General features: G+C 40.7%; 1 protein-coding gene across 1 annotated transcript; it reads right to left on the bottom strand.

Annotated features, from left to right (window-relative positions):
• Nucleotides 1-2,872: 2,872 nt before the first annotated feature.
• Nucleotides 2,873-10,462, bottom strand: LOC122400567 (adenylate cyclase type 10-like). Its single transcript, XM_043402092.1, has 16 exons — nt 10,376-10,462; nt 10,029-10,305; nt 9,601-9,735; nt 9,184-9,395; nt 8,764-8,938; nt 8,609-8,691; nt 8,417-8,553; nt 8,120-8,328; nt 6,430-6,536; nt 6,235-6,362; nt 5,925-6,057; nt 5,719-5,862; nt 5,445-5,651; nt 4,938-5,212; nt 3,116-3,375; nt 2,873-3,030 (listed from the first exon to the last, which is right to left on the bottom strand). The coding sequence occupies exons 1-16, from the start codon at nt 10,460-10,462 to the stop codon at nt 2,873-2,875; spliced, it is 2,727 nt and encodes a 908-aa protein (XP_043258027.1).
• Nucleotides 10,463-11,637: the final 1,175 nt, after the last annotated feature.

The raw sequence follows: 11,637 nt of genomic DNA, 5'->3' as shown, positions 1-11,637 counted from the left end.
TAGACGGCCAGTTCCAACTTCTCGACGGCCATCTTGCCGGACACTTGATTCACAACGTAACTGGAGAATCCTCTTAGCATGTATCGCAATTTTTCCATCATGGTGCTGTAACAGACCTCCTTGGCAGTTTGCAGAGGGACGGTTCTCAACGCTGACGCCTCGGTATAGTACTTTTTCGCCTGCGAATAGTATCCGTACGCGACGTAAGCGTCCCCTGATCGAGATAAAAATTCCAACAAAAACTTTTATCCAATCCTCGACGTATCGGGTGAAAATTCGATTACCCAAAAGAACGAAGATGCTTCCTTTGTTGGCGATCGTGTACTTTACGTCCGTGATTATGTGCTCCTTGATCTTCGTGATCTCGATGTGAGCGTTGGTGTTCGCGAGAAACTTCGTGGCGAAAGCTGGCTGGGCTGTATGGAGCAGTCCAGCGCTGTACTCCAGCATGAACTTCAACAGTTCCTCAAGATCGTCTACGGAGAAACGTGTTTAACGATGAAAGTGCAAAAGGTGAGAGTTTAGTAATTTGTTACTGGTGAGCCTGATGTGACGGTTTAGAGTCCAGAAGAGGAAGCTTATGGTGTAGCTGCATCGACAGTTTCGATAATCTATGTGGTTGAAGTTCTTCAGTTGGATCTCCCAAGAAACGTCCTCTGTTGTCTCTGAACTATCCGAGGCTTGTTTCGCGTGTTCAGAGTTGACTGTATGATCTGACGAACGGAATTCGATCGATTTAACGCGGTAAAGTTAACAATTTTTTAGAAAATTCTGTTGATCAAGGTGTTGAGAAGTGTTCCCTCACCGTCGTCATCGTCGTTGTCGGTGTAAACTGGTAGAATAGAAGTTCTACGAAAATTTATGCTGTCTCGTTTCTTTGGAGGATCCATGTTTTCCGGGAGAAATATGCTTCGTCTAGATTCCCATAAATCGGAACGACTGTGTATCGTTGCTCGTCTCTGCAACGAGAGGCTAATCGCCGATGGTGGGGCTTTGACTTTCTTGCAATATGAAAACAAAAAACATTTCGAGAACGATCCTCTACGTTGACTTAACTTTTCTACTTATTTTATACTTCTAGCAACGAGTATTATAATCCAATTGGTTTCACATATTCCTCCATTTTGCATATTACAAATATTTCTACTAGATGTTATCGACACTTGTGTATTTTAAACGTTAATAACTTTTTAACGAAGCATCAACAAATTGATATTCTCGATTTTTTTCTAAAATCTGCCATTAAAATTTGTCCCAAAAGTTAGTCGAACACCCTGTATATTTCTACGTTAACACTTTACCGACCGGTAGCGGTTGATTAATCGGCTATCGGTCGGTAAACGTCTACCGATAACACAGTTGATTAATAGGCTATCGGTCGGTAAGCGTTGGCCGGTAAAACAGTCGATTAATAGGCTATCGGTCGGTAAAGTGTTAATAAAAACTATAAAATCAGACTATTTCACGTGGTACAACTTCAACAATCGATGGAATTAACATTTAGAATCCATCCTTCTCTGTTCCCGAGTTTTCAATTTTTTAATTGCTCCCCCAATTTCACGCTAATTATCGTGTTTAAAAAGTAGCTCACAGGCGGTGGTGGAGTTGTCGATTCTTTCGTGAAAATCGACAGGAAGTTGTCGCTGCCGCAAGTGGTACACTTCCTGGCGTCCCTCTGGAAGATCGCAGCAGCCTTCGAATGGTACTCTTTCTTCTCGTGGGGTGGCAATATGTCGTATAGGAGCTTCCGGTAAGAAGCTATCGTGAATTCCAGAAGCATACAATGCGCGTTCAAGGGCAACGTTCTGCTCCCAAAGATGCCTTAGACAAAACAGCGCAAAGATCTTTCTCATTGTTGTCTCTGTACTCTTTTAAAAATTCGTTTCATCCCCCTTTTTATTCGTAGAATTTAATTAGTTCGTTCGTTCGATACATTTTCGTAACGATCTTTTAATTGCTCATTACTAGTCTGCGGATCTTTATGCAAATTCGCATTTTTATTAATAGAATTAATGGAACGGAAGCTTCGCAGAGGGCTGTCTCAACCCCTAAATATAATAATTCGTATTTCTTATAATTTGCATATTAAATGCATTCTGTAGTTCTTTGAGGATTAAAATTTCCCATAAATACTCATTCTGTGCAACTGTACTCCATCGTAGAGGAATTTTGAAAATTATTTTCATGCTCCTGTCTCAAACAGGAACCCGATAGAAGATTAAAAAAATTGTCCAACTGGTTGTATCAAATAAATATCGACTAACGTGGGGGTCGACACTCGCAGATCACCGAATGGTGCACGTTGCTGAAGGTTCTCCGCCTCTTGAACAAGTAGTACAACGAGTCGTCTATGTGAAAGTGGTTCCTCTGGATCATGCCACACTCCAGGATCCTCAGTCTTAACATCTCTGCCACGGCTGCTGGAACGACGAGGACTGGTGCACTAATTGCACCCGTCGCCGCGGACTCGCGACTAGAATTATTGGTCGCTCAAGGTCGTCCCCCCACTACCAATCTTTCCACGATGTAATAAGCATTACTTAAGTGGACTCTCAATCTCAACTAGATTGTTTTACTTAATGTTGATTTTTACCAACTTGGTAAATCAACTTTCGTTTGAAGCATTTAAAAAATAATAAACTAATGCAGGACTTCATAAATTCTCAAATAATTACATTGAACTATATTAAACAAATATTAGTTTAAACTTGTGAGGAACCCCAATAATCCACTTAAGGGTTAACGAACGATGAACAATTTTTCGAACAAATCTGGACGTTTGTTTACTGTTTTCAATGTTCGAAAGAAAAGAGAGTGGCTGCACAGTGTGGTGGAGGGGGGAATCGATCGACGACCTTGGGCAGCCAACACTTCATTCCCAGTACTTTCCTTTGGCAGTGTACAGTGGCGCAAAGTTGGTCATCACGCTTTCTAGCATGCTTCGAAGGAAAACCGTGCCCAACGACGCGGCACACTTTATGAAATCCTGCTCGTAGGAGTTCATTCTATTGTAGATGTCGATCCTCAAGCCTGTGTCGTCCGAGAAACACGCTCGTGAACCATCGAGAAAATATGTTTCGTTTACCGATGATTTTAATTTGTTTCTCGACGTTACCTGTGACGTCGCGATCGGACTCGAGGAAGCCTAACGGCCTCCCGGAGGGCACGCACACGTTTATGGCGCTCATCTGCGACCAGTGCAACGGCGGAGCCAGCTCCTCGGGCGTCATGTCCGCCGGTATCTTCGCCAGGAGCGAACAATCGGGAAAAACAAGGTTGTAGAACTTCACTTCCATCGGCGAAAGAGTGAGGAAGGTTATGGCTTCCGTCTGCAACGCGGACATCAGGAACGCCTCGCACCAGCTGATGGAGTTCCTGCTCCGTCGTCGAAGGATACTAAATAAAAGGAACTTTATCCAGTTTCGGTGATTGTTTACTTTAGGAAACCTCAACTCCGATTTTGATGATTTAGAAATATGTTACAGAAAATTAAATTTAATAGGGGATTCTAGAGGCCAAAATAAGAAGAAAATCAAGAATACTAATTTGTTGATGGAGGCTTCGTTAAATAGTTATTAACAATTAAATTCAAAACTTTCAAATCGTTCTGGAAAAATTATTTTCGGTTAAAGAGGTCAATTGCAATCATTTTTGGTCAATAGACATACCCCCGAAATCCTACCCACTTTCTAGAAAAAAATTCGAGAAGGTGTGAAATTTTACGACGAAACCAAAAATTTCAAATCGTTTTGGAAAAATTATTTTCGGTTGCAGAAATCGATTACAATCATTTTTGGTGAACAGACATACCCCCGAAATCTTACGCATTTTCGAGAAAAAAATTCGAGCAGGTGTGAAATTTTACGACGAAAAGAAAAATTTCAAATCGTTCTGCAAAAATTATTTTCGGTTTCCGGGGTCAATTACAATCATTTTTGGTCAATAGACATACCCCCGAAATCCTACGCATTTTTGAGAAAAAAATTCGAGAAGGTGTGAAATTTTACGACGGAAAAAAGAAATTTCAAATCGTTCTGGAAAAATTATTTTCGGTTGCGGGGGTCAATTACAATCATTTTTGGTTATTACACATACCCTCGAAATCTTACGCATTCTCGAGAAAAAAATTCCTCACCAAAAATCTAATGTGAGGCCAGAAATGCTGCCCTGAAATTTCATGTGCATCTTAAAAATGTCATAACTTCTGAACGGATTGGAGGATTTTAATGTTTCAAACGGCAAACAACGCGTATTTTCGTGAAGAATGTGTAGAAATTTTAAAAATATTGAAAAAGTTGTTCCTTGACCCCGTAAATTTAGAAAAACCTCATAAAAATGGTCCAATATTCAAACAGCCATAACTCCTGCAATAGTGAATATATTTCAATGAAACTGTTATCTGAAGTAGAGCTGATGGGCAGCTACAAAAAAGTACTAGACAACTTTTCTGTAGGGCGATAAACAAAATTATTAAAAATCACAAACGAATTTTTAAGAAAAATCGACAGGGGTGTGCCTACATTTTTCGGAAAAAAAAAATTTTTTCAAATCGTTCTAGAAAAAATATTTTTAGTTGCAGGGCTCGATTACAACCATTTTTTATGAATAGACATACACCCGAAATCTAGCGCATTTTCGAGAAAAAAATTCACTACGGGCGGAACTTTAAACGTTAATAACTTTTTAACGAAGCCTCCATCAACAAATTGGTATTCTTGATTTTCGTCTTATTTTAGCCTCTAGAATCACCCATTAGTTCAGAATCTCAATTTCTTTAACATATTTCAAAATCATCAAAATCGGAGTTGAGGTCCCTAAAGTAAATAATTACCCTAGTTTCTTCCATGTTAATTTCGCGTCCAAAACAGATTTGGAGTATTGAAAATTGAATGAAATTGAAAATAATCTAAAAAGTATAGAAATCTGAAGTTGCTCACGTTTCGAATGTCCTGGGGATCGCTGAGACGTTCAGAAACTGGCAAGCAAACGCCGACAGGTATTCGGAACCGAGTCCTAGGAGGGCCCTGTTCATCAGCCTCTTGTCCTCGCAGATTCCCGCCTCCACCTGCGACAGATTGTCCCAGGACACTGGTTCCAGCAGCGTCATCACCAGGACCACGTTGTCCTTGTCCAGAGCAGCGGACAGAAACTGCCAGGACAGCACGTCCATGTATTGCACGTCGTCCAAGAGGATGCAAACGTGTCCTGCGACCTGGGTAAATATTTACAAACATTAAATAGAAATATATTTATTCCTGAATAATTTTTGAACATCATATCAAATAGTCTAGACCCTGAAGTAGGACGATCTAAGTCGATCTAGTGTTGAACTGCCCTAAAAAAAATTTTAGCATCGATTCTAGACAACGAAAGCGCAATCGAGCTTCTGTTTTGTAATTCTAAGTCCAGAATGGCCCCTTAAATTTGATCGATAGGACCCAGACCTGGGTTAAAATGTCACCGAAGATCTTGATGGTCTTTCTGTGACGTTTCCAGTCGCTGTCCCTGCAGTACTCCCTCGAGAGTGGAAACTGTACTCTCATGATCAAGTTCAGGTAACAGAAATCGTCCGGAGCCAAGATGTCGGTCAGCTTGTTCAGCAGAACCCTCTCGCGATCGTCGATCGTTGTGCAATCCATCGCGTCGAACATCTGAAACGACAAAGATCTCTCATAGCGTCAGAATTAGAATACTCGAAGGACTAGGATTTTTATTTGCCTGAAGGAGCACGTAGTAGAGCACGGCGTACTCCTTTTCCACGAAGGACACGTGCAAGGGAAGCTGGACCAACTTGATCTGCCTGTTTCGAACGATCGTGACGAACGCGTCGAGCAGTCTCGACTTGCCCGATCTCTCTTGGCCCTGAACGATCGATCACGGATCGAGACGATGGACTTAGAAGATAGAGGAATCGAAGATCGAACCTCGATCAGTATCCCTGAATAGCTTCGTTCGTGCACACCGATGTCGTCCAGGACGTCCTTGAAGTATTCCACTTCTTGAAATCGACCGAGTATGGGGTAGATGTACTCGACGTGCAGGAATTCCTCCGACGATCTAGATTTTTGGAAAAAGGATCAAATGCTTGGAATTCTATTTGCCCCTGCTGGCTACTTATAGAGAAATTTTCAATTTTCTTTTTGGAAGCACATAACTCGAAAAGTGTGATACGAAAATTGTTGCAACATTGAAAAATACAAAATTTAATCCTAGATCCTTAACTTAGAATCTTACGGATAGGTTTCGAGGATTTCGTAAACGTAATATTTCCCGAATCCTTTCAGCGTCTTCATGCCTCGCGAACGGAACTTTTCCCTGCTCAAACGACTGTAGAAAACCGTGTCGTAATCGCAGGAGATCTGCTAAAGGGTTCAAAAGAAACGTCGATAGCTCGCTGATAAATAACGTTCATCGAATGCTTTAACAAACTTTTCCGAAGGAAATCATCATCAACGAAGTGGCTCTGTCGATGGGCGTGCCAAAGATCATGTACTGTCTTCTGGAAGGGTGGCCAATCACCCCGCAAAATGCTATACCTGAGGAAATTCGAAACTAAAAATTGTAATCTAACGAGGATCGAGAAAGAATTATTTGTTAGGCAAGTATTTTTTACGTAGACTTAAAAATGTTTTAACACTAAACCTACCACGACGTTTTTAAAATTTTGTTTAGAGTTACTAACATAGAATGACATTTCAGCGCCATTTAACTTCACCACATTTCTATTCTTATTGTTTGTTATCTAAGAAAAATATGTAAATTCCACTCTCCGTCTTAGAGAAGCCTATTAACTCGTATTAAAAATACTAAAAACTTTAGACGCGTGCAGTGCTGAAACTACTAGTGCTTTATCCAAAATTGAGCCACCGTTAGAGGCGGTAAGGCCTCCCCTTCAAAATGGCTTTTGGTTTTTGTCGATCGGACTTTCCGTTTCGGAGATATCGTAATTTATGTAAAGAGGTATTTTTTAAATTCCACTATCCACGCTCTCGCCGCCTTAGAAACGTCTATTAACGCGTATTAAAAATATTAAAACTTTGGACGCGCGCAGTTCCGAAACTACTAGTGTTTTATTAATTATTAAGGCATTGTTAGAAGCGGCAAGGCCTTCCCTTTAAAATGGCTTTTGGTTTTTGTCGATCGGACTTTCCGTTTCGGAGATATCGTAATTTATGTAAATGGTAATTTTTCTTAATTCGACTATCGCTGTCTCCGTCTAACGCGTCGCGTGGGACCTCCTTGTCGCACGTTGACCCACTGACCGAGTGATGAATGACGTCACGTTTACTATTTACTACGGTCACGTGAGTTCATTCATCTCGCGACGTAAACAAACGCCTCGGACCCTTGTAACTCCGAAACTAGCCACCGCATCGACTCGAAACTAAAATCGCTATATCTCCGGAACTAATAAAGCTATCGACTCGCACAAACGCTCATTTTAAAGGGCATTTCATCCTCTATCCAATGACTCTACCAGCTACTATAATTTTTGCTGTCTTCCATGTTTATTTTCACATTTACTTTGACGCTACATACCCAAAGTAGTTTTGGCATTTCCTATTGATCATACGACTGGTGTGCCATAAAACTGGATCATAAATTGTTCATTTAATTGAAGATTAAATTAAATTTGTATACAGGGTGTTTGCATAATTACTATGCCATTTTTTCGTAAATAATTGCTTTCTCTGGAACTGACTACGGTATCGAATTGAAAGAAAATTTGTTTTCAAGGAAAATTACTAATTTATTAATACTATTGAAGTACTAATGCACGTTTAGAGTAAAAGTATTGAATATTTTTGTGCAGGTGCTTAGAATTCAATGCTTTAAGAAAAAATATGCGATATAAAGGGATATCTTACGAATAAACTTTAAAACACAACTTTCTATACATATAATGCAAAAATTAGAATTCCGTTGCCTCGTGAAAGAGAAAAAAGAAAGTCATTTGATCAGCCTTACTAAGAATGGGTGTACATGAAGTGCAGGTAGGTTTAGTGTTAAAGGAGTGAAACAAGGTTTAAAACTGTTAATGATACAGGAATTTAACTACTCCTCGACGATGGCCTTTGACAAAAATGCATCTAAACAAAATTAAAAACCAGAAAATCACCGGTCGAAACGCCTACGAATACTGCTTTGACCCCAATGATGCGTTTCATCTCTTCCATGATCCTCGACGCGGACAAAATTCCGCGTTTCGCCCTGTTCATGTTGCTCTTTCGTTCGCTGTATCCCTCGATCCCGTACAAAACGTGGAACAGAATGTCCTTGTCGTAGACACTCGTTACGCTGATCTGGCCAGAATATTCTGCGATTATGCTGCCACGGAATATCAATAATTTCACCAACTACCTTGGTCGAGAAATGGTCCAAAAAAAATCAGATATTTTGAGGCTAAGACGATCACCGCTGGAGTATCCTGAAGAGTTGATCGACCAGAGAAATAAACTCGTAGGTGGAACACTTGCTCGGAAGCACGTTGACAACGACAACCGTGACTCTCTTCACTTCCGTCAGGTAGTTCAACGATGCACCCTCGTGGATCTGTAAAACAAAGACTTCGTCAGACAAGTTCAATGAAAATTTTGAAGACTGTTACCTGTTTAAATACCAATTTCATCATGTAAGTCTTCAGGCTGGCGCCCAGACGCCTTTTCAACGCGTCGAACACGGATACTCTGGCTGGAGAGTTCACCAGGTTTGATTCTCAGCCTCTTTCGAGTAAATTACATAACGTGGAAGGCGAACGATTACCTCGGAAGGACGCTAAATCCATATCGGAGTACATAGAGATATCAGAGATCGTCGATATGATGTCGGAATGCGTTTCGTAATCCACGCTGGACATACGGTCGGACGTCAAACTCGCCATAAACGAGACTTTGTTTGGTTTCTCGGGCTCCACCGGTGGACCAAGGACCTTGATTATCTGTCACGAGCCAAGAAAAGGACTTGGAAGTAAGGACGACTCAGAAAAGTAAGCACAAAAGCTTTTTAATTTTACGAACTTGGAACGAAACTCAAAATTTGTATCGTTCTGATTAAATTTTGTTTGGACGTTGCTAAGATATTGACGACTTTTCGAGGAACTAAACGAATACTTTGACGTCGAGTGAAATAAATCTGAGAGAACAAAACTCGTGAATTTTTCGAATAATTTGGAATTATTCTTACCTTGACGTTGTCAGAATCCTTGATGACGTACTCGTATTGGCTGGGAGCACAGTGCTCCCACGCGCTGGAAGACAAGACGAGGTCCCCTGGTAGACAGATCCTCCTGGCGCGCTTCAGATCCTCGATCGGCGATCCAGTGATCACGAAATGCCTCGCGTTGTCGTCGCCGATCACGGAAAATGTCATCTCGCCAGCCGAGAGCACGATATCCACTAAAAGACACTCGAACGATCAACTTACTATTCTCATTCACGTTTAAAAGTGATTTTTAACAATTAAATTAAATCATTTATGCGTGAAATATTTTTTCGCCTAAAAGAATCTCCTGTTTTAATTCGTGAACGAGTATAAACATTGAATGTAAGTGGAATTTTTCCTATCGTTGAATGAAAATATCTTAAAAGCTTGCTGTCGTACCTGATGGAGCAACTATTTTCCCCTTCATGGTCGCGACTCTCGCCTGGATTACCTGCGCGTGTAAAATCACGTCGTACACCATCCTGGCGAAGAAGTCTTCGGTGTTCGCCTTCCACATCACCAACAGCACGTCCCCTAATCGATTTAAACGGTTCACTATACATTCGAACATTTAGAATACTCTCAAACGAGACGTTCAAGGATTACATCGAAGATTTTTTAACCCCTTGAAGTACAATTTAATTTCGAATAATTATACTATTTAATCTTGTTTAAATTTGTTCGTACAATGGCTAGGAAAAACACTTTGCTTCATGAATATCTCATGCAAAAATGTGTTAATATATAAGACTTGATCTAGAGTGAGTAGCCTCATGATAGCGAAACTTGAAATCAAGAACTTGATAAACGTTGATTATATCACGTACGCGAGATCTTCAAGACGTCTCCGTAGCTGTTGTACACCCCCTCGATTATCACGCCGATGTAGCTGTTCAACAGAGCGACCAGAGCGTAGCTGCCACCATTTTCAGCGCTGTTGTACTTCTCGTAGAGGTCGAAGAGCCGCGAGACGTCGATCAGAGCCAGCACAGCGTTGAATTTGCGAAAGTTCTTTCTGGTCAGGTCTGGCTCGTAGATCAGCTCGTCCGGGATAAAGGTAGCCATCGATTTCGTACTCTTGTCGTCCCGATGAGCTTTCAACACCTAACAAAGTGCAACTAAAGTCTAGCGAACTCGTGAAATCTGAATATTCGTAAACAATAGAACAACTAACCTCCCTTAACGTAATCGTATGCCTTTTGAAAATGGGACCCACCAGATCCGGCGTCCAGACGGTTTCCATTTCTTCCAAAGACTCCATATTTCGTCTCTGTACGCTTCAAACGATCTTTCTTTACTCAAAGCTCGTCAAAATCGTCGATTCGAGTCGGTTACGAGACTTTTCGATATCGAAAATCGACCGAAAGTTAAAGGTGTTCGTAGTCTCGTAACTTCAGAGCTCAATATCGATTCGTACTTTAAATATGATTGTTTAAACGAGGGACAGTTGATTCAAAATTTTAAAAGACGATCGAGTTAGATAAATAATTTATGTATTTTATGATTACATATACATAGCAGGAGGAATGTCGAAAATCTTACATTGCCTTATACTAAATTACACTAAGCTAGGAACCCAGAATTTCTTGGTCGATTCGCACGATCTGCATACGCAACAACGAATTGAAAAAAAAATAAACGAAAGATCAGCTTGGATGTGAAACTGCATCCAAAGAACGAAAACGCACGCTGTGGGGTAACTAAAAAATTAAAAGAAAAAAAAATAAGTATATGAATACCAGCAGGGAATAATTTCGTGCGATCGACCAACGTGGACGAGCGACTTTTTCACGCGACGATCGTACAAATTTCCATTGTTTTCCCAATCGAAAACGTCTGCAACGTACGATCGTGGTGCAAAGAGTCGCTGGTCCTCATCGAGCCTTACGTTCGCGAACGAAACTCTCAGACTTTTTTCTTCTCAGTCTTAAGTACGTTCTGCGCGACAGAAACGCGGACGTTGATCTGTGAAACGATCCGGAAAAGAAAAACAATTCTCGGGAGGAAAAAAAAAACAAAAAGAAACGGTCCTTTGCGTCGACCATCATCGAAGGATTTTTTCTATATTTTTTTTTTGGTAGGAACAGAGAATCTCTCGGGCGTTAAAAAAATATTATCTTACGATGTACTCTTCCTATGATCCCCGACAGACAAATCCCCCCCCCTCGACGCGTCGATCAGTCTTTAAAAAAAAAAAGAACTCGAAGTAAACGGTGAACCGAATAAGATAGATTGTCAATAGTAAAGAGCAAACCGTTTTTTAACGCAAAGAAGGTAAACGAAGTTAAATTCGCGCTCGCTTCTCGTCAGCGTGTCCTCTCCGAACACGAGGGGGAAAAAAGCAAAAAAAAAAGAAGGTATATACCGTAAAACGAAACTAAAACGACTCGACTGTCGCGTAAAATCCATTCTGGAGAAATAAAACGAAAGAAAAAA

Source organism: Colletes gigas, unplaced genomic scaffold (assembly GCF_013123115.1).
Source record: "Colletes gigas isolate AHSC1104 unplaced genomic scaffold, ASM1312311v1 Colletes_gigas_Sc00002, whole genome shotgun sequence".
Classification (NCBI taxonomy): Eukaryota; Metazoa; Arthropoda; class Insecta; order Hymenoptera; family Colletidae; genus Colletes; species Colletes gigas.
The sequence above is the reverse complement of the archived record's forward strand: the minus strand, read 5'-3'. Positions and strand labels throughout refer to the sequence as shown.